General features: G+C 42.8%; 2 protein-coding genes across 3 annotated transcripts; both read left to right on the top strand.

The window, feature by feature from the left end:
- LOC111076160 (serine/threonine-protein kinase grp) lies at positions 1 to 23,122 on the top strand. 2 transcript variants are annotated; one of them, XM_022369836.2, is made up of 7 exons: positions 1 to 224; positions 10,585 to 10,919; positions 11,403 to 11,626; positions 18,643 to 18,820; positions 20,196 to 20,338; positions 21,272 to 21,481; positions 22,213 to 23,122. In XM_022369836.2, the coding sequence occupies exons 2-7, from the start codon at positions 10,798 to 10,800 to the stop codon at positions 22,887 to 22,889; spliced, it is 1,554 nt and encodes a 517-aa protein (XP_022225528.2). In that variant the 5' UTR covers positions 1 to 224; positions 10,585 to 10,797; the 3' UTR covers positions 22,890 to 23,122. The 2 variants fall into 2 exon arrangements, with proteins under 2 accessions (XP_022225528.2, XP_022225534.2); XM_022369842.2 differs by lacking the exon at positions 1 to 224 and adding an exon at positions 4,247 to 4,985.
- Positions 500 to 2,394, top strand: LOC111076177. Its single transcript, XM_022369855.2, has 2 exons — positions 500 to 671; positions 737 to 2,394. Exon 2 carries the CDS (start codon positions 749 to 751, stop codon positions 1,748 to 1,750), a length of 1,002 nt encoding a protein of 333 aa, XP_022225547.2. The 5' UTR covers positions 500 to 671; positions 737 to 748; the 3' UTR covers positions 1,751 to 2,394.
- Positions 23,123 to 23,531: the final 409 nt, after the last annotated feature.

A 23,531-nucleotide genomic window follows, 5' to 3' on the forward strand; every position in this document is an offset into this window, starting at 1 on the left:
TGGATAGTGCCCTCGATGGTTTGACACCTCTACTGGCCATTTTTCGCAAATTAAATAATTAAATTCATAAATGAGAGCATGTGCACGTCCAAATTGAAGTGAGTGCCGGTGGGAAAAAGTCCATTTGTCAGCCGTGCGTTTGTGCGCGAGCCAGTGCAATTTGTGTATACGTAGACAGCCATACAGAAGGCAGCCGGAAGGTGTGCGAAAAAGAGACGCCTCTGGTAAGTTTGCTTAAATAAACATTAGCATTCCATGCGACATATCAATCGAGTGAAGAGTGCCCCCGCCCCCTGCCAAGCAGTTGTATCTCCCGTTTGCTGACGCAGTGTCTGGCATGGTTTTTGTGCGTTTTTAAACATTTTCCTTTTGTTTGACTTTTTGGCGCAAAATAATCTACCACACCGGTGAGCGACAACTCCCCACAGCATGGTGGCCCAATGCGCAATATTTGCCCAAACGCGTGTTCCCTTTCCACGCCGGGTGGCAACCCTTTTTCCGACGCCTTTTAAGTTGACGCTCAAATCGAATTTTTTTTTGTTTTAATAATATAGCTTAGCTTAGCTTAGCGTTATTTAATTTATTTTATTTTCGAGTTAAGTAAGTTGTGAGACTTGTGCCAACGGCTTGCATGCTACATTTGTGCGCCAGTTTCGTGTTAAACCGAGAAAGTAAGTGTAGAACGCAATTTATGCTGACTCGCGCTTAACTGTAAATCTGAAATTTGCTCCGTTAGTTTGGATCCAAAATGGCTTGGACCCCGTCGACACGCTTTGAGGACGATCTCGTCGATTCGCAGCCGGGCTGCAATTTTGTGCTGGGCCAGATGGCCTATGAGATGAAGCGCGAAGCGGAGTATACTCCGCGTCCACCGGGCACGTACGAATACTTGGCGGATCGCGACAAGCGCAACGCCGAGATTGATATGCAGTACGGCCCGGCCAGCTCCAAGACCAAGAGGATTCAGGACTCCCTGACCATGATGGAGCGCATTCAACAGATCTCCGGCACCAAGCCGCTGGGTGAGCACGCCACCATGGCCGACTGGAAAGACACGAGCACCGTTGAGCAAGAGGCCATCGCCATGATGCGCCACTACGGCCTGATGTCCATGGGTGCTGAACCCTTGGCCCCGCTTCCGCTTAAGGAAGAGTACGTACCCAAGGGGCCGATTCATTTGGTCCGCAATGGCCACCGTAAGTTGCCCTTGATCACGGATCCCGAATACTTTCGGCCTCGCAAGACACGTCTGGCCAAGGACACTACCAAAAGCAGTCTCTCGACCAGCTTCAACGATTCTGGCTCGTACCACACTGCCAACGACAGCACTTTGGACAGCATCTACGGATCCGCCGTATCGGATGTGGAAACAACGTTAAGCAGTCAGGATGATGCCGGTGTACCATACAAACTGCTCGAAAAGATGACACTGGAACCGAAGAAGACTACAGCAACAGGACCAAAGCCGGGCGCAGCAACAGGACCAAAGACGATCGCAGCAAGAGGACCAAAGCCGGTCGCAGCAACAGGACTAAACCCGATCGCAGCAACAGGACTAAAGCCGGTCGCAGCAACAGGACCAAAGAAGGCCGCAGAAACTGGAGCCATACCGAAGAAACCGCTGGAGAAAACCGAAGCTACTGCAGAACCCAAAAAGGGAGAACCTACGGGACATATATCCAAGCGGCGCATGAGGCAGCGGCAACATCGTGCCCTGGGGTGGCCACAGAATCCTCAAATAGGGAACTGAACTGATTTAATCAGTATTTACACACACACACACATAACTGGAGGCCTAGCTACACATAACACATAATTTATATATTCATATAAATAGGGAAGGAAGAGAATTCTATATTATAATAGAAAATTTCTAGTATAGCTAAACATTATTTTTTTTTTTTACTTTCTAAATTTAACAAAAAATCGAATATACCCCTTAACTCTTTGAGTACCGGGTATAAAAAACGGAGAATGTATTTAAAAAACTGCGATGAAAAAGTCCATGAGAATCAATGAAAGCGTTATGAAGAGTATAATATTTAAAGAAAACGATTCAGATGTAGCCCAGCATTAGGATCAATTAGTTGAAATCAACATAAAAAAATAGGGCAAAAATATGATCTTCCAAAGGTTTAACCAAGGTAGTACCCAGGATTTTGCGAAAGGGAGGGCTGAATCAGCTAAAATTTCCAATGTACATTCAGTTTTAATTTTGGTTTCTAACTAACAAGTATGCAAAAAGGGGGGAAAAATTCAAAAATTAGTCTGAATGAATTCTAAAAGACCAAATAAATAAAAATACCTTCTATATGCAAAACTGTTCACAAATGTCAAAGTTATTTAATGTTTACATGGAGGACTAAAACTTGGCACACCCTGTATAAATAGCAAATCATAATAAAAGAATGAATAGCTTGTAAAATGATATATACAGATATACTCTCTCATTTTACTTCTGCCAGCTGCTGGTTTCAATTACACAACTTCCACTGTATTTATTTATCCCATTTATCATATGTCCAAGAAAGGAGCAGAATAATTCCCTAATCAATTCTCGGCTACACCCCCTTCGGAATAGTATTGTTTCTGTGTATGGAACTGTTATTAATTTGATGAGCCAATCAATTAAGCCAAATAATCTGTCGCAGTGTCGCCAGAGCAAATTTACCCAAAGCGCCCGCTTGGAAAAGAGAATAACTGCGTGTGTGTGTGTGTGTTCACCAGTCTTTCGTCAGAAGGGGGCAAGGTTTATTAATATAGGGTGATGAATTATTATATCAGAGACCATATCTTGATTTGTCCAATCTATGCAAGCATCACCATGAGACTTAAGAAAAAGCTTATCAAATGTGCGTCCTCGAACTGATCGATTGCCTCACCCTATATTAGCTTTCCATGGCTCAGTCGGCATCTCTCTCATCTTGTTGTGTCCTCAGCTTCGCTTCTCGCCTGAGAGTGTGAACGAGACACACACATTTGTACATTCGCACATGCAAAGCCCTGCAAAGTACTGCAAGTTCACTGTTTCCCCGGCAACCGCGTGCGTCTATTGTGTCTTCTCTGCTTTTCTTTTCTCTTTCTTTCTTTATTTTATTTTATTATTTTTCTTATTCTCTCTCCCTTTTGTTTGGTTGTCAAGCCAAAAGCTGTTGTAGTTGGTGGGGAATTGGATGCTGCTGTCGCTCTGCTGCTGCTGTGGTTGTGTTTTTTGCATTAACATCATATTGTTGCTGTTACGCAGAATACACACATAAATATTGAAGTAGTAGTGAGTCCAGTCAGCGAAAAGGAGATGGTGAAACAGAGAAAGAGTAGCAGGAGGGGTGTATGAGTATGTAAACGAGACTTGAGTCTTTTTCAGGAGCGATAATAGAAGAGTCGAGAAGCGACACCAAAAGATAAAGTTACAGTTACTCCCAAATAAGTTCGAACAGCTGGTTAAATATAATTTGTATGGTTAAGAAACAATTATTTTGGGAAAATTTTTTGACTTTACCCACAGCAATATTGCAAACCTTACATGGTCTTCATTATGTTCTCAGGTTTTATTTCGAACGTGTATGAATAAATACTTTTCCGAGTGTGGCTGCCTCGCTCCCTTTTTAGAGTGGACCAGTTTGATTTTGTTTTGTCTGAAATTCTGTTCAATCCAATTACTTTTAATAGGTGACAGTATCGAATTTCGCAAATTTCTTGTAAGGTTCACTCTGTTCCTATGTTGGCTTGAGGAAAAAGGTCCGCAGCGACGTTAGCAAAGCTTCCTAAAGGAATAGGTAGTTAGGAAGACGCAAACGCTGGAAAGGGAGAAGGAGTCGAGTCACATAAAAGACGAAGAAGATGCAGAGAAGTAGCAGTGGCAAAGCAAAGAAAAAAAGGGGCAACAGCCCTCGCCGGCAGCCGGCTTTCTCAACGTTGAGAGCAAGTTAAACTTGAAAGATTTTGGCGAGAGGCTGCAGAGAGAGAGGATCCACCACCACCGAGGAAACGTGTGTATGTGTGTGGCTGTTGCTTTCCTTTCTCACTCATCTCATCCATCCATCCACCGTTTTGGCGCGCGCAAGCGTAAGCTCCCATTCTGCCATCTCTCTCTATCTTCGGCTGTGCTCTCTAGCTTTTGTGACGTCGCTCTTCACTGAACGCAGAACTGAGCTCACGCGCTCTTGAGTGTGTCTGCGTTTGGTACGAGTTTTTTGTCCATGCCAAATGCAATCGCACTCAAATAATCCAATTCAAATTCAACGGTGAAACAGGACGAACGGCCTTCAGCAGGACTTGCAAAAGCTAAAAAAGAAAAACCCGAAAATAGCTTTACTCGCCATCATAGTAGTGTCGTATAGTAGTAGTTGTACTATTGTAGTAAACGTTTTTCAATCGAATTTCCCGAAAAGCCGAATCAGAATGGGGAGGCGAAAACAGACCACGGACCACGAGGAGGATGTCCCTGCCAAGAGGTGGCGACTTCGGTGTAGATACAGACACAACGCGGCTCACAGGATGCCGGATGGATACCGTCTGTGTCTGTGTCTCTGCGCGCGCGTGTGTGTGAGTGTGTCCTAAGCTTCGACGAAGACGCGGACTGAGACATTTTTCAGTGGTGACTTTTTCGACAAAAAAACACGGTTCAATTCGGTTCGTTTCGGTCTCGATTCGGAGCGCCTTTTCTTATAACCCCCTGGGGGTAGTTGTTGCCTTTGCCCGATGGTGATGCTTGGAAGGAAAGCTTCTAAGGAGAACGGAGAAAAAAAATGCAGAAGGAAACGTCCCAAAAACCCGAGTTGGAGAAAAATAAAGCGGATCAAGGAGAAGAAGGCAGTCCAAGGAGAGCAAGGAATAAAGATGGAACCGCCAGAATGTGAAGAGTAAATAACCTCAAAGGAACCGCGAACGCGTGCTCGCTCTGAAAATGGAGAAGATGAATCCCCCGAAACGATTCCATTGATGACACCCAGTCTCCCTCCACCCCTCCTACTGCAGACGCGACGGTAATCACTCTTTATCATATTAATTAAATAAACTTTTGCTTGGGCGTGCAATTTATAAACAACATATTGCATATGCGGCATTTTTTTTGTTTGCCCCTCCCCTGCTCTTTTTGCAATGCCCGCAAAAAAAAAAGGAAAAACTCTCGAGGTTACCAGAAAGCAACAAAAAAATTGAAGAAAAAAAACTTGCAACGCTGGTCTTGCCACTTGTCTGTCCGTCTGCCAGCCTGTTATGCCTGTCCGTCGGTCGGTCGGTCGGTCCATCCTTCCGATGCCTGTGTCTCTTTTTCTTCTTTTTTTTATAGCCATGCAATATCTTTTTTCATTTCTTGCTTTCCTGTTCGCAGCAGCCAGCCGTTGGAGCCTCCTTCCTTCTTCATGTACAGGGCGCACAAAAAAAAGCGAATGTTCAAATTGAAATACTTTACAAAACTCGTATTTGCTTAGCCTTATCGGCCGCCGTGCAGACCGACACTACACACACACACACACACGTACACTACACACATATACACACACCTCAGCGACGACGACTCTGTCCTGAAGTTTTTCTGCAACTCGCGCTGTTGCTATGTGCCTGTCCCCTGGTCCCCAGAGAAGGAGGAGGAGGAGGTGGTGGTGCTGTAACGAGTCGCAAAGACCGGCCTCTGCAAAAGCCGCCTGCCTGCTGGTGTATCTGCATACTATCTGCAAAATGATCAGCAAACTAGAGGATCCTTCCTCTGGCCACAACGAGAGATAAATTATTAGAAGAAGCTTAAATATAGTGGAAACCGTGGAATTGGAAGGTGTTTGAAGGGTGATTAATATTGGAGAGCTTGCTATAAATAGTTCTTGGGTGCAGGATTGATCTTAGTTTTATCTGATCTCAGAATCTGATCTGATTTTTTAAACATGTTGAATGTTACATTCTTTCTGTTGAGTAGGAAATTTCTGTTAAAAGCATTTTAAAAAATGTATTTTTAGTGCTCTCGATAAGATATTGATATTTTTCTGTGTTCTATGGTCCAACTATAAGTTTTAGGCAGCCTCTTGCTTGAACCATTTAACCATCTCATCGCTCATATCTTCAATTTCTAGTTGTTGTTCTCATATCCAGAAAAATGCATTTCTTAAGAATTTCGTAAACCAATTGTTTAAACTTTAAAGTGATTCTGATAATGAAAACATAGATTTTTAGTAATCCTTATCCTATAACTCAGTTTCAGTTCTCGCGTGGACTTTTCGTTCCTTCCATTGGAATCGTGAGTCGGAGCCCTCCGCGCTTGCTCCCACAACAGCTATTACTATTAGTTTCTTGGGATCTCATTGCTTTGCTCTGTGTTTCGGACTCTGTCAAGCCATAAAAAATATTCATAAATTTCTTTATTGCAAACCTCCATTTTTCCCTCCGCCCTTTGAGCTGGAAGAAATCTGAAACCGCTGCTGGAAATCTTGGCTCCTGCGGGGCTAATGGCTTGGCTAACCATCAACCATCATCATTACAGGGTTTTCTTTCTTTTTTTTTTCTATTTGGCATTAGCCAATAAGCCAACCCAGATGGTTTTGACCATGGCCTGGACTTGGACTTGGACTGGACTGGACTCGACTCTCGCTAGACTGGATTTCGACTTGCCACAATATCATTAATTTTGTAGCCGCTTGTTGGCTGGCTTTCCCTCTGCCCACTCATCCAGCCAGCGACTCGACTAGTTTTGTCTGTCTCCTGTACTCCAACTCTCCTTCTGTACTCCTCCTGGGATGGGGTATCCCCCCACCCCACAGCCACTTGTGTCCAGGGCTGGTGACTCCTGTCCTCTGTGGCCTGCTTTGGTCTCTCCTCTTGGCTCGCTTTTTGCCTTTTCACTAATCCATGAAAATGGTTCTACTGGTTCTCTGTGTGTGTGTGTGTGTGTTTGCTGGTGTGGCAACAAAGACACGCTTCAACATCCCTCCTCCTCCTTATCCTCTTGTGCGCTTCGTTTGACTCTTTAATTTTATTTGATTTTTACTCTAAAACTCTCTCGCTCTGTTTGTTTAGGATTTTCGTTGTTGGCTCCTTTGTGGGTAGTTCTGCCTGCTGCTGGTAATATTATCCTCATTCTCATCCAATTTCGTGTTCCTGTGAAATTGTTTAGTCATAGCCTTAAATATCCTTAGATTTCATTACACAAAAGTTAATCTAGTTGCATTTATCTGATGGGGCAACACACAAAAAAGGAGCCAAAAAATGTCCTACAATTTACTTTTGTTTGTCATGGGCACCCCCTCGGCCTCTGAGTCATTTATATTGTTTTGATAAGAGTGGAAACGCAGGACAAATTTATGGGTTTTTCCCCCGCATCACACAACATTTTCATTTCATTTATTATGATACGAGGCCTATGACAGGTGACAATTTCTTAATGATTTGGGTTCAAATACGAGCATCAGTGCGGTTTTAATGCGGTTTTCTATTCGATGGAGACTTTCTATAGAGAGAGAACTTGGGAGATTGCCTTGTACCCACCATCTTTGCTTTCATCGCTCCCACATGACGCGTCACATGCTAGCTAGATGCTAGACTCGAGAGAATGCCCGAGAATAAAACAAAAACAAAATAAATGCCGTGTGGATGACAAACATCTGCTATAAATACAGTGCTTTAAGCGTTTAATTATTTGATCTAGATATATTTTAAGAAATATTGAAACTATAGAACTGTCCCTATCCTCTCTAAGTAAGATGCTCCTTACCTAAGACATATGTTTAGACAGCATTAGCTTATCCATATTCACAGAGTATGTAAGGGAACTCTCCACATCAGAGCAAAACTATGCTTAGTAACTTCTATCTAACATACTTCAGCTATTTCTTTTGCCGCCTAAACTTTAAGCAAGGAATTCTCTTGAAACTGATTTTTGGGGGTTGTGTCTTTTCCTGTCTTTCCCCATATACACATCTGCATGAATGAATGAATGAATGGTCTCCATAACATACTTTTCCAACTTTGATATCTCTCGGGCGGAAGTTTTTTGCTTCTTTCAGCCGCAGTGGAAAGTTTTTTTTGTGAAAAACTTGTCAAAGTTTTTAGTGGAGTTTCATTACTCATCCGGTATCTCTCTCTCCCCACACTCTTTCACCCCTTCTTTTCATTCCATCACTTTTGAGGTTTTGGCTTGGCTTTAGGCTGTCGACACGTGCTGTGTGACACGCCCCGCTGCCACTTGCTGCCCTGGCCCACTCTACATTTTGTCGTTGAAGCTTTAATGGTGCAACACATGTTATCTTCCACAACACCCTCTCTTTGCACACCTTGTGCTATGCGATGAGAAAGGGGGTTTTGGGATTGTATGAATAATTTAGAAAAGGATATTTCATCATTTTGGGAAATTAACTCAACTCAACTAAACTTTTTGTTAGCAGTGTGACAGATTATAATCCTTTGAGGATATACACATAGGATAGGTGCATATATCCCTCCGGCCTCAGGGATCCCTCTATATCCATTATCCATAAATCCCCTTTACAATTTCCATGAATATCAAAACCCAGTTCTTATGCAAAAATTGGATTTTAAAAAACTTTTCAATTATTCACCACAAAAAAAAAAAGAAGAAAGAAATAACTGGATAAGAATAGGAGGAAGAGAACCCACAAAAAATGGTTTTCCCTCTGGCACAAAACCTAAAAATAGCCCCAAGAAAAACTGACATGAAAAAATAAAGCAAAAAAAAAAGAGAACAGAAGAAAAAAGGAAAACTCTCGAATACGCACGCACACACAAACAAACATACATACGTTAACGCAAACAGACGCTTACGCAGGAAAAAATTCCACTCTGTTGAATGTACAAAGAAAAAGTACAGATAGGACAGACGGGACAGACAAGCCATGCCCCATAAGAAATGTTAATGGTGGCCTGTTGAACAAGCCAAAAGCAACAGTGGCAGCGCAGTCGTAGCTGGCAGAGAAATCAACGCTAGCAGAGGCAGGCGAAGAAGCTTTGCCGGTAAAACAAGCAGCAGCAGCAGCAGAGAGCCGGCATAAAGAAGAAGAAGCAGCGGCAGAACAGACTCCAACTAACAGAATTCTCTCGGGGAACACAGCCAGCACAGCATCCTCTCCAGCTTCACTCAAGCTTAGTCAAGCGCAAGCTCGTTGAGAGCTGAACAGAGAGAGAGAGAGAGAGCAATGGCAGCAAATTAAAGCTAGTCAGGCATAGCGGCGACGTCATATTGCGCTGATGGACAGAAGAGAGAGCGCTGGAGCCCGAGAGGGAAGGGGGTGATTGGACAGAGGATGGAATGTCAGAGAGAGAGAGCTAGGAACCGACAGAGATGGATCCAGAGGGAGCAGAGTAGGAGCTAGCGTGAGGAAGGGTGATTGGACCGACAGTGGAGATGGTGCATGATGAGTGGAGAGCTTTTTCCAGCGCTAGTTTAATATACGCAATATGCTGCCATGGAGGCTTGTCGAGGGGCAAAGGAAGTGGGAAGGATGGTGGTTTGTAGTGGAAGAGGAACTGCGACTGTTGATGATGATGCTCTGCTGTACCACCCCCCCACTCATGGATACACACCCACGCAAATGTACACACACACAACCACATAGAACAGGCACAGTGGGAAAGAACCAAAAATATAATATGTGAGATAAACGAGGGACAAACATTTGGATGTGCGCTCAATGAATAATTATTGTGAAATGAGATTAAAGGGTGGCTTCTAGATCGGTCCTATGACCTCTTTAACTGCCTTCACATGTGTTCCTTTGTGCCACTCTTTGTTATACCATTTCAAAATATTCTGCTGGAACCAGATCATCATACCAGAAGAGAAACCATAGCGTACATACAATTGCCATAAAAAGGTATACAGGAATTTAAAGGGTTGAATGAATAGCTAGGAATGAAAGTGGTGGTTACTACCGATCTATGAACTTGTTTGTTGAAATTCCTTTGAGTATTCCTTTGTTTAGTTCTTTGTCATATCTCGCATGTTCCACTGTGTCCTTCCTTATTACTCATGCAAACACACACACTCACACACACACTCGCATGATTCACTCAACTCTGCCCATGTCCTTTTTCGCTTCAATTGCCCGTCGAAGCGAAGCTTGCGCGCTCTTTTTTTTTTGTTGTATTCGCAAAAGCTGTGAAGCGCCTGCGCTGGCTGTCGGCCGGCTGCCCGAATGGTGAGCCGAACGAACCATGACCATGCCAAAGGATGAAATATTAAAGGCGGCAGGCAGGAGCAGGAAAACGTAGTTGAAAACACCACAAAATTTCAACAGCAGCAGGCAGGCAGGCAGGCAGCATCCCCATGTGCTTTTTTCGCACTCTCTCTTACTCTCTCTCTCTCCCTGGCTCGTAGAAGTGTGTGTGTGCGTATATGTATGCGTGTGAAACAAAGCGTAAATGTGAATGACAGCGCGCGGCAGCGGAACGTTGTGGAATTGTGTGGAACACATCGCAATACAAATTAGAAAAGTTCGACGCTTGGCGGCATTACCCTCTCATTACGTACCCCCCCGTGCTATATCCTTTACCCTTACCCTTAACTTTTTGCTTCTTTTTTTGACGCTTCTACTCTGTGTGTTCTTCCACTAATAGCCATCTTTGTTTTTGCCTCTGTGACAGCTATGCACGAGGTCGCCGCAGAAGCTTTAGCAGGCGACAGATGACGACGACGAAGAGGACGATACCACATGGCGGCAAGGCACCAATACAACACACAGGATACGGCCAACAGGATATTAAGGCACGCAGCAAAATAAACAGAACCCAGACCTCCTCCAACCGTGCACCCAGCGAGCGACCGATAGGAGCCTATCGGTAGGACTAGGCAAACAAATGGCGGCTTTTATGGCAGGAGCAGCAGCAGCCGCCGGTGGAGGAGCTGTTGGCGGAGCCACTCGGGAATTTGTCGAGGGCTGGACACTGGCGCAGACCCTCGGCGAGGGCGCCTATGGCGAGTAAGTTACCATCCGAAAAATTTCATCAAGTTTTTGGCATCTGGGTCTGTGTGTGTGTGTGTGTCCCCCCGTGCATGCATATGTGTGTGGGTCGAAGTCAATAAACCGGAAATGCTTCTGCCGCAGAGCAGTGGCAAAAAAAAGAAACCGAACGAACTGTAACTGAAACGCACTTTTCCGGCGTATTCCCGCTGTATACGACAACGACTGCTGCTGCTGTGCCCCCTGCCGGGCAGGCTCCACACTGCGCATGTCCCATGGCGGCGGCGGCGGCGGCATCCTGACATCCCGCCACCGAAACGGGGAACACGGCGCTGCCACACCGGACCAGTCGATGCACAGACGACAACGAACCGAGTTGCAACTGCAGCAATTCACAGTTGTTCCCCCCGAGCTGTTCCAGTAGCTAATTCCAGTACTTTCTCTCCTTTCTTCCCTTTCCTGTGTGTTTGTGTGTGTGTGTGCGTCTGTGTGAAAATGCAGAGTGAAGCTGCTCATCAATCGACAGACGGGCGAAGCTGTGGCCATGAAGATGGTGGATCTGAAGAAGCATCCGGATGCCGTCACATCGGTGCGGAAGGAGGTGTGCATACAAAAGATGCTTCAGGACACACACATTCTGCGGTTCTTTGGCAAGCGCTCGCAGGGCAGTGTGGAGTACATCTTCTTGGAATATGCCGCCGGCGGAGAGCTATTCGATCGAATTGGTGAGTACGCAATGAAATTTTACACTTGAAAGTGTAAGAATGACAGTGATAAAAGCTTATAAAAATCAACATTTGTTGAGCCAGCCGAATAAGTTGTCTAACTGGTAACGCAACAATTATTGGAAAACCGCCAACGAGTTGTCTCTGAAATATGTTCCCTGAATGATAGCAGAAAGCTGATTTCTGTGAAAACAAATATTTCATTTATATAATAAAGTACCATAGGCATTGGTTTCATCTGGATGTTGTATTCCACGTTAACGCTAGACTGGCCGGCCATTCAGTGGGAAAGAACAAAACAGCTGTTAATTACATCGTGTCGTATTACGTTTAAACTGGTGGTTTTTTACCCCATAATATGGAAAAATTCGTATCTAAATATATCGAAAACTATAGGGTTTTTATTATTTAAAGCTTGATATATTTTTTAGAATTTATCGCATAAAAAACCCGAATTCTATCTGGCAAATTGTATCTGTAGCGTGTCATTCGTAATAAATGTGTCTATTCGCTTAGGGGAAATTGTGTACAGCGAATCAAAGTTGCAATAGGGCAACAGGGTCAATAAAATAAACCTGATCCCAATATCTTGCTCCTATTGTTGTGAATAAACAAAACAAACAAAAAACAAAATACATGTCGTGTGCTTGATCTCTTCAATGATGCTCAATCGTGTCTCGCAGATAAGGGATTATTTTTGTTACGCTGCTTTTAAATTTAAGAAGACCCACGACTGCTTTTAGGCCATCAAACGTTAAAGTTTGCTAAAAAATCTCCACCTATATGATGCCTTGCTTGATGTATAGAGTTTATTGTAAGCCAGTAAAAGTTCTTCTAACTGTTCTTTGCTCTTTTCTTACACCATTCTAAAAGCCAAAACAGATGCTGCTGAAAAGTAGAATAAAACTAGAAAATAAACTTAAATTTACTTCTGACTTGACATTTATTCAACGCCCACTTAAATGCCATTTGAAAAGACAATTCGAGTGAATAGATTGAAACTGAAATTTCATGGCCAAATGCAATCTTCTTTGGATAGTTTCCAAAAACCAAAGTGAAATCCCACTTAACCACAAAGCAAAACTGCAGTCAAACTGTTTTTTTTTTATTTTTAGTTGTGTACGTATTACAAAAGCCTGTTGGAGAAACTACTTAAAGTTTGTTGGCCACTCAACTGGCTATAAGTCCGAATTTCGCATAAAACTTTGCCAAACTCAAACTCAAAACCAAGAGCAACAACAACAACTGGAATCCAATAACATAAATGATCCCTCAAAGTGGTTACCAGAGAGACAACACAGAAAACAACGAGACTATGGCTTGAAAAGAGGAAGAGGAGACTTCTGTCGGATTGCTCATTAGAATCGGGTTTACCATCCATCCATCCATCCATCCATCCATACAGATGATGTGATGTGTGTCCTAGAATCCGTATGTGTCCTGTCCGTCCACCAAAACCTAACAATCCGTGCAACCCACACAAATAGCAGACAACAGACAGACAGACAGACAGACAGATAGACAGAGCTCAGAGTTATGAAAGAATACTCTTACTCGACTACGTAAAGTAGACGACACATGCCAAAACCATATAGACGTTGGCCCCCAGACGCAAATATGCCAATATGTGGAGCCCAGAAAAATGCCACACAGACACACACACAAAAATAGAGAGAGAGAGAGAGAGACGAACGAGACAAGCGGAGGAGGATTAAAGGATGTGGCATGGATGGATGGAAAATACATTCCAAAATACAAACCAGTTGGATGGAGGGTAGGGACCAGCGACAAATCACATTGACAAGATACAGATCTTGATTACAGTGCGCGGGGTTCGTTCCTCCCTATTCTGTCCTGCCTGCCACTTGCAATGACAATTTGCCAAAAACAGACGGAATGGAAAGGCAACTGTGTGGGAGGAGTAATAGGTGCAAAGTTCGTGGCATTTTCATAAATATTAACAACTTGGCAAAAGGTCAGCGCGCGTACATACAACTCGGTATCGGTGGGTTGACAAGAGGCGGCAGGGAGCACAGGGAGAAAGAGAGAGACAGAGAGTTTTCCTATTAATGGAAGTGGCATCCTTGCATTGATTGCCACCTCATAGCTCATTTTCCTTCTCCTATTTCGCAATCACACCGTCATCATCATTGTACTTTCCATCATACTCTTGCTGCTGCTGCTGCTGGTTTTTGTATCTGTTGGGGATAGAGGGGGCAGTTTCGGTTCTGTTGCATTGGTGGAGGGTGGGAGCTAGTGCAATAATCAATGTGGTGGCAGCCATATTTAGTCCCACGCTGCTAAGCCATTTTTAATGATATCTAGAGATGAGAGCGTGGGCCGTGGCTACCATCTACCATGAGTTAGTGGCATATAGAGACAGAGAGATCAAAGCAAACATTCATAAATTATGTGTGGTATTTTGTGTTCATTTTATTTGTAGAAGAACCTATTTTGGAAGGGAGTTAGTTGATCTATTTTCATGTATCGGAATTTATGCTGACAACTGAGTTGATCCCCGCCAGAAGTCAACAGCAATTTTTGCTTACAAATTGTCCATGGTATATTCCTTTACTTAACACAACGATCCTTGCTTCAATATTTAACAGAAAAATTTCAACAAAATGTGTTTGCCTGAGCGATAATTAAATAAATAAATAATAACAATAAATTAATAAATAATAATAAATAAATAATAATAATAAATAAATAATAATAATAAATAAATAATAATAATAAATAAATAATAATAATAAATAAATAATAATAATAAATAAATAATAATAATAAATAAATAATAATAATAAATAAATACATAATTAGAAATTAAAGATTTTTTCGCATCTTTTCATCGAAAATCAATTATGCTTCCACCACAAATGTTGGTTTAATTTCTTTGAGTAAATTTACTAAAACTTACTTGCTTTTAAAAATCAATCAAATTGCACCAAAAGTTTCTGCATTAGAGATCTGCATCTATTCATTAATTTGAATCATCACTAAATGGTTTATCATCTGATATTCCCGTTAGTCACGAGCTTTCATCACAAGCTTCCAATTTGGTCACCACTCTCATCTCTCTCGCCCTCTCTCTCATTGGATGTGGTCTAGCGCCTGTTGGGCATGCAACAAAAAGTCTTTTTGGAGGAGAAGGAGGAGGAAGTGAGGGCGTGAGGGCCTATGAGTGGAGTGCGATGAATGGGTTGCCATAAATAGGTTCAATATGCAAATGAAACATAATGGAGAGGCACACACACACACACACACAGTCCGTGCACTGCACTCTCCCAGAGACAGATGTGATGTCCTTACACTCGCATGTGGGATGCGTGTGTGTGTGTGTGTGCGTGTGTGTTTAATTGTGTCTGTTTGCACAGAAATGCATTCATTAAGCTTGTACCTACCCACTCACCCCAGCAGCAGCAGCAGCACCAGCAGCAGAAGGATATATCGATTCTGAACCGATTTGGTCATTCACTCAATCAGCACGTCCTTTTCTGATGCGATGGCAGTGAAAGAGAGAAGGCCTGCCGTGCCCTGCTGCCTGCCTGCTGGTGGCGTATGCTATATAAGTTATGCTTCAATTACAAATGAAATTTTCGAGCAATTTCCTCGCATAAATGAGGTCGGTGGCTGGCTCTGTGATTGGAGCAAAAGGACATGATCTCGGTATACTTCCTTCCGCTTTTCTCCGTCTCTCTCTGTATCTCTCTCTCTCTCTTTGTAAAATGCAATTAATTATGCTAAAATGTTACTGACATGCAATTTTATAGCTTTCATCTGCTCGTGGCAGTGCCCCATCGTCATCATCGCCATCGCCATCGCCATCATCATCTGGGGCGCGTATTCTCTGTGACTTTGAAATGCATGCAAATGATGTGTTTTTCTTGATGCCACGGGCGGCGGCAATGCCACTTCAGCTTCTTAAAGTCAGTCAATATTCTACATTGAAAAAGAAGATTCGCGCACTCGTTTTCCCATTTAATTTAAACCCGCAAAGAGTTGTGCAAATGGCGCCAGCATCAGAGGAGGCATCAGGGAGCATCAGGATGGCAGGAAACAGCCAACATGCCACATGATAAATGAATGGCAAACAATGTGCCACACTCTCTGTGTGTGTGTGTCTTTGTGTGTGTGTGCCACACGCCACCACGGAATGCTGACAACAACGAGAGTAGGATGCCATGACATGCCATGCCAGCAGCTTATAGATGGGAAAAGCGCCGCCACCATGATGGTCTCCTCTGGGTGGGTGGGTGTACACCTGTTATAACTTTATCTTTTTCCCTCCGCCCCCCCGTAAACTTTTCAGGTAGTACAAATTGAGAGTGACAAGAAGCCAACCAACTAAAGGGATAGACAGTGAAAACGCAAGAGCGAGAAAAGCAGCTGGAAATGTCTGCAAGAAGACTATCAAAATATAAGCAAAATGTCCAACATTTCTGTGGAAAATTGTAAGAAAGTGGTTTGGTGGGGGGGAATGATTACCTAGAAATTGTTATCTTCACTAAAATTTATATTTTTACACTCTTTTCTTAGAATATATAAAGTGGAAAAAAAAAGGTAGAGATAGCAGGGCTTTATCGGTGTCACGACTTTCTGAGTAGTTTTCATTTTCAAGCGTATTTTTATGCTGCAGAAAATTAAATTCAAGACTTTCAATCAGGACTTTTATTTCTTTACTGCAAAGCGGAATAAAGATATTACGAATGAATAACGTTAAAGGGATAATTTTATTTCAACTTATTTCCATTAAAACCTGAGACCAAGAAGCGCTGCTGTACGACGCGTGGGACGTGTAACAGAAATGGAAAGAAAGAACGAAAATAAGTATCCGCCTTATTACTATAAACGTCCTTGCACAAGGATTAATCTTGACTATAGTCTCGAGATTCCAATTTGTGCATCCCAGAAAAATTACCCCATAAACTTTGTCAAGCGATAGAAATTGTTACCAAGTTTAATAATTAAACGAAACTTAACTTGAACTCAATATCTCCATTATCAAATTAGAGCCACACGTTTTAGGCATAAGTTTCTCTTCTCAAAGTGCAGAGAACTTTGATGAAGAAAATTAAATTTATTTGTAAACTTAACTGGTAAAATGCGTAGTAAAACTACACAAACCAAAGAAAACCCATTTCCAATTAAAGTAAATGAAGTAATTCACGTTTTGTGAATTTTCTACGAAATGTTGTAACCAAAAAGGCAAAATTGTAACCAAGTGAGAATTTTCTCAAGGAAAATTGCATCTAAACTTGCTAAGAATTTAAGCGAATTAAGGCAGGCGACAGACAGACCACAACCTTCCTTAATCAATAGATTGCAATTTCCATTTAAAAGTAGAGCGTCGCCCCAAGGCCAAAAACTTTAGCAGAGTTTTCCCTTAATCTCAATTAATTACTGAAACTTTTGCAAACCAAAGAAGCGAACACCCAGCACCACCCGCACCCAAAAGGGTGGTCCATTTTCCAAAGGAAATTGAACGTTTTAGCACCAGAAAAAAAAAAAAACACCACATCATCCATCCATGCAGCCACTTGAATTCTTCACTCGATGCTCAAGTTTTTCCAATGTTTTCTCCACTTGCTTTGCCCTATCAAAGCTACACTCGAATGAATGACAGACAATTAAAATTGTTGAAACTACGGGAATTTTCTGTTTTCACTAAACTTTTCATCAGCTTTTTGTGTTCCGCAAATACAAAAACAAGCAACAAGAAAACAAAAAATTCCTTACCTTTACAGAGCTTCCCTTTTGCCTTTTTAAAGGGTTTCCGCCTGTTCGTACCGTTCATTGGGAAAACTATAAAATTCAATCAATATGTGGATAATTCCATCAAGGCGCTCTGTCGATTGAAAATGTCTAAACATAATTTTGCTCTTTGCCTTTGAGGGAGAGTCATATCGTCGAGTCAATAGCAGAAAAGCAAAATCAATAAGCAACAAAATGATGGAAAATGTATATGTGTGGCCAAAGATATGGAGATGGGAATGAAGAGACGACTCAGCCGAGCAGGATGCAGCAGCAGGATGTTCAGGGACCGACCGACCTTTCTTTGACAGTCAATCAGGTGAAAGGAGCAAGGGGACAGGAGGATATACAATCTGTCTAGCTTTTAGTTCTCTCAGATGAAGGCGGCTCCTCTTGTTCTCTCTCTTGAGGTTTTCCTGCCATCGCTCGTCGTATCTGTCTTTCTGATTATGTCGTTTGAGTGTTGAGTTGGCAGGGGGTGAAAATGCTGCACTTCCGAGTGGGGAAAACTGTGTTTGGTCCTTTACTTGAGAGACTTTCTAATGCTCTGAAAAGGACACAGAAACAGAAACCGAGACTACATACTACAGAGAGGCAAAAATCTCAACAGGTAAAAGTGGAAACTAAACAAACATTTTGTGGCGCATTGTTTGTGTCCAGAGGCTTTGATTAAAATTTCATAAAACTGTTGATTGCATTTTTGTTGTACGACCCCGAACATCATTGCTATGGCTATTGTGGTTGTTGTTGTTGTTTGCCATTGTTGTTGTTTTTGGTGTTCTACTAGACGAGGCCGTGGCTAAGCCCATAAATCCTTTAGACACGCACAGCACGACAGGCAGGCAGAAGGATGATGCTCTCGCCGCTCGCATTACATTTGTTTTTCCACCTGCCCTGGCCTGACCTGACCCCTGGCCGGCCAGTGCATGGCACCCGGGGTTTTTGTGTGCTCTGCTGCACATATTTTCCATTTTCAGTTTTTGCGTGTTTCTCTAGGGGAAAACACACACCACATATAGAGATAGGAGAGGCGGCAAGGAAGGATACACTCCTAGCAACAGATAGAACGTGCGAGGCGGTTAAAACATAAATTGCATTTTGTTTAAATGTGTCACAAAATTTAATTCAATTTCCGTGACTTCTTTTTGCTGGTTTTTGCCTGACTGACACCATTTAACCACCTCTTAAACTGAACATTTATCCAGAGAGTAAGCGTCGTATTTTTAACGTATTTTTCTTTGGCATTTTTTTTTCTTTTACAGAACCCGATGTGGGAATGCCGCAACACGAGGCCCAGCGCTATTTCACACAACTCCTGTCCGGACTCAATTATTTGCATCAGCGTGGCATTGCCCATCGTGATCTCAAGCCGGAGAATCTGCTGCTGGACGAGCATGACAATGTGAAGATCTCCGACTTTGGCATGGCCACCATGTTTAGGTATTAGGTACAACAAAATTACATTTCCAAGGAAACATCTGACCAAACACAAACGGAACAGACCCCGAGATAATAATAGATGATGGATGTAGAATTTTCAAGCGATTTTTGCAGGATTATGAAAAGGAAGATGGATTGTTTGCTTAAAGATTAATCTCAAAGAGAAAATTATATTTGGTTCCTGAGTCTCAGGCTCTGGAAACCATAGACAATGAGAGTTAAAGCTAGGAAAATGTTTATTTTTCCTTAAAGGAAAGAAATAGTTGCCTGTCAGATAATTTTTACGATCAATTGATCCTCTGAAAGTCCTCCGATCATGACGAAAAGAATATTAGACCGTGCTGCCTCAGAAATAGTTGGCTATACTAACTCTAGGGACTTTATGTCTTTAACTTAGACCCAATAACCTTCCCATATACTTGGAAGTAACAATCAGTCGGACAAAATATTGAATTCCGGATCTGGAAATTTCCCAACTTTATGTACTCCAAAAAGCTTCAATTGAAACATGTCAAAACTACTGAGTAAATTAATACAGACCCCTGCAGGGGGGGGGTTCCACATATAGCTAAGCATAGAAAATCCATTAGCGCTGCCACTGACCGACCGACCGACCAGGAAAGAAAAGTTTGTTGCCAAAAATGAACCCACAAGCAGAATTGTTAATTGAAAACACCCCCAAAGGATTTTGCCTTGGGAGCCAAACGAAAACTCAATTTAGCTAATTGCAATTTTGCTTCTGCTTTAGACTGCACTCCATTGACGGGGGAGGGGAGGGGAGGAAAATGCCGAAAAATAATTATTTATAGTTAAAGATTTGTCAAATCATCATTTTCTGCACCATAAAACACTTGTGTTTACACTTCAACTCGAGCTTGAGACGGCGGCAGGCATTATCTTTCATATCTTTGTGCTGCTTTGCTTTTGGATTCTCTTTTAGCCGCCTATGCTTGACATTTTTTCTGTTGCTATGCACTTTTCAATGGACTTTTAAGCACTGGTTAAACGAGGCAGATGATTTACAAACAGATTTCGTAGATGTGCTCTCATTAGTGTTGGGGAATTTTAATGTAAAAGAAACCCAGAACTACCTTTGAGCTTTCATGCTGGAAGAAGTTTATGCTTGCATTCCCGTTTAGCCAGTGCCTGGGCAGTTCTGCATTTCGAATAGATAAGGAGAAGCTTACACACACACACACACACACACACACACATACAAACACAATCAAACGAAAGATCGATCTGTCTCTTGCCCTTATGCTAAAACTTTTTCTCTATGTTCTTCTCTTCTCTTTCACATGCGGCGCTTTTTGGCGGCTGGCGCTTTGCTCTGTTCCCTCTGGTGCTGCCGCTGCTCATCATTTTCGTCATGCAGATGCAAGGGAAAGGAGCGGCTGTTGGACAAACGTTGCGGCACTTTGCCGTATGTGGCCCCCGAGGTGCTCCTGAAGCCATATCATGCACAGCCTGCGGATATTTGGTCATGTGGCGTCATACTGGTCACCATGCTGGCAGGAGGTAAGTGTAAATCGGTTGGAACCAAGTGATATAATCATCATTTTACGTGTTTCGTGTGTGTGTGTGTGGAGAAAACCGTTTAATGCACCGTTTTTGGTTTTGTTGGCAAATTTTTATAATTTTGTGCACCGATTAAAGCAAAAAAAAAACAGTAACAGGGCAACAGTTGCAAAATCTGAAGCATATTTGTCTCGCTCGCTCGCTCGCTCTCTCGCACGTCCTCGCCTGCCTGCCTTGCATTCTGTGTTCTTTGTCACACACCGCACCTCACCTCACCCAAGCATCGCAATCATCGCCCTCGCCTAAGCACCTCGCATCGCATCGTCCACGCCACGCCAAGCATCTCTCGTCTCGACTCGCTTTCATCTAACGGGAATTCATACATACATACGTATACGCACATGCACATACGTATTATCGTTACATTTTTTTTTTTTTTGTGCTTTGTGTTTTGTCTATCTCTCTCTTGTTCGCCCTTTCGCCCATTCGCTGTCTGCCGCCTTTCATATGCACTTTTTGTTCACCTTTAATTTTTGCTGTTTCTTTGGTATTCTAGCTGTAGATTGTTTTTTGCACATTGTATATCATCTAAAGCTTTTATACCAAAGCTCCAGCTTAAATTGCTTAACAACGCACCAACCAGAACAACAACAAAAACAACAACAACAGTAACAACAGTAATCAGAAAACGAAAACCGAAATCGAACGATAATACCACAGTTATAACCAGAACTAAAAAAAAAGAAGAATAATAATGCAATCATTACGCAGTCAAAGCACGTTTCGTATACTCTACTCTACTCTACCCTACTCTCGTTTACATATTTAATTGAAATTGCTTTTCATTTCGCACGTTTTTTGTTTTTTGTTGCTCTTGTCAAATTTCGCATATTGCTAATATAATTTGTATAATATTATAAAATTTGTACACAGAATTGCCCTGGGATCAGCCATCGGCCAGTTGTCCGGAGTTCATCAACTGGAAGGACAATGATCGCTGGCAAACACAGACGCCATGGAGCAAACTGGACACGCTGGCCATATCCTTGCTGCGCAAAGTGCTGGCCACCAGTCCGGGCACACGCCTAACCCTGGAGAAGATTCTCGATCACAAGTGGTCCAACATGCAGTTTACCGAGCACGGTAAGGCGCAATTGAATTTGAATTTGAATGACACGCGTGCATGATGAGAAGTGATGTGTGTTCATCGAGTGATTTATGTGCAAGCACACTTTTTGCCGGCTCAGGTACTTAGTGACTCTCAATGCTTTTGACATCTTGAGAGTCTCTCTGTGCCTGTACTGACGGTGATGCAACTGCAACCGCAACGAAAGTGACTAACGATTAAGGGTGTTATATCTAGTGTTCTGTGATAAAAAGTGTTATATATTCGAAAGTGATTTAAACTGTGCCTAAGCTCTGCGCTGCTCTGCTTCTGCTTTGGCGCTTTAGCTGTATGATAGATTTAAACTACTTCATAAAGCTAGATTACCAAAGCATTGGCTCTGTGGGAAAACCCTCAACCAAGCCAATACAATCCGCCGTTCTGCATACAAATTTTTTGCATTTTATTCCATTTTTGCATTTTGTTTTGCAGCTTATGTTTTATTTTTGGCCATGAGTTTTCTTTTGTTTGCACATTATTTGATCTTTGGTGATTTTAGCTGTATGGTGTATATCCAAGTTCCATAGAGCTTTATCACCAAAACCCAAATGGTTTTTGCATTTTTATCGCTTGAGTTGTTTACGTTTTTTACAATTTTTGTTGTTTTTATTGATAATGAATGAATGGAAAATCTGCATCAATATTATGCCCACTAAAACACTTTTCTTTTCTTCTCTTTTTCTTCACCCACCCACCCACGCACGCACAGATCGCTCCTTTGATTTGGTCGATTCGGCGGCTGCCCTGGAGATTTGCTCGCCCAAGGCCAAGCGACAACGTTTGCAGTCGAGTGCCCATCTGAGCAATGGCTTGGATGACTCCATATCGCGGAACTACTGCTCCCAGCCGATGCCCACGATGCGCAGTGACGAGGACTTTGATGTGAGATTGCGCAGCGGTCGTGCCACTGGCGGTCAGGAGAATCAGGCCGTGGCGCAGGAGGCGCGTCTCAGCTACTGCTTCTCGCAGCCGGCCCTGCTGGACGATCTGCTGTTGGCCACGCAGATGAATCAGACGCAGAGCGCCTCGCAGAACTACTTCCAGCGTCTGGTGCGGCGCATGACGAGATTCTTTGTCACCACGCGCTGGGACGACACGATCAAGCGGCTGGTGGGCACCATCGAACGGCTGGGCGGATACACGTGCAAGGCCAGCGAGGAGGGTGTGGTCACGGTATCCACCATTGATCGGAACAAGCTGCGGCTGGTCTTCAAGGCGCACATCATCGAGATGGATGGCAAGATACTAGTCGATTTCCGCCTATCCAAGGGCTGTGGCCTGGAGTTCAAGCGGCGCTTCATCAAGATCAAGAACGCACTGGAGGACATTGTCATGAAGGGGCCCACCACATGGCCCATTGCGATTGCAACCAATTCGGTGCCTTAGTTTTTATTAGAATTTTTACCCAAGACTTGACACTGTTTCATTTGGATACACTTCCAAGCATCAATCATCACTACCTACCTTCGAATAGTTTAAGCAATTTGTAGCATGTGCTAAACCTACTTTTAGTTCATGCATTATCGACGATTACGTTTCGTATTATTAGCGTATTATTACGATACACTGCCTACTCTACTATGATTTTAACTTTGTTGATTTTTAAACGAATGCGCCGAGTATTGAATGTTAATTGATTAGTTAGTTAAACAACGTTATGAAACAATAAATATTTACTTTGTAATATAAAAACTTAACTAAAATTGTATTAATTAATATTTTGGAATTTTAAACGAAATTTTGAATATAATCTAAAATTGTGCATGAATCCATGTGCTGCCATGTGCAGCAAAGACCTGTCTACTCGGGCAATCCCAAGGATCCGCTGGACCGCTTTGACAATCTTCTCCCGATGGATTGAAATCTCTTTCCTGCCTTGCAGCTCCATAGCCGACAACTCGAGTAGCGACACGAGGTCTATTGGCTCTTGTGGCCATCGCCGTGGCTGTCTCCTTCTGGTCTAAAATAGGCGACCCTACACTATAGCCCCCCTTCCACATCCAAAAGAGTTCCCCAAACCGTTCTTTG

This window comes from Drosophila obscura, unplaced genomic scaffold (genome assembly GCF_018151105.1).
Source record: "Drosophila obscura isolate BZ-5 IFL unplaced genomic scaffold, ASM1815110v1 contig_200, whole genome shotgun sequence".
Taxonomy (NCBI): domain Eukaryota; kingdom Metazoa; phylum Arthropoda; class Insecta; order Diptera; family Drosophilidae; genus Drosophila; species Drosophila obscura.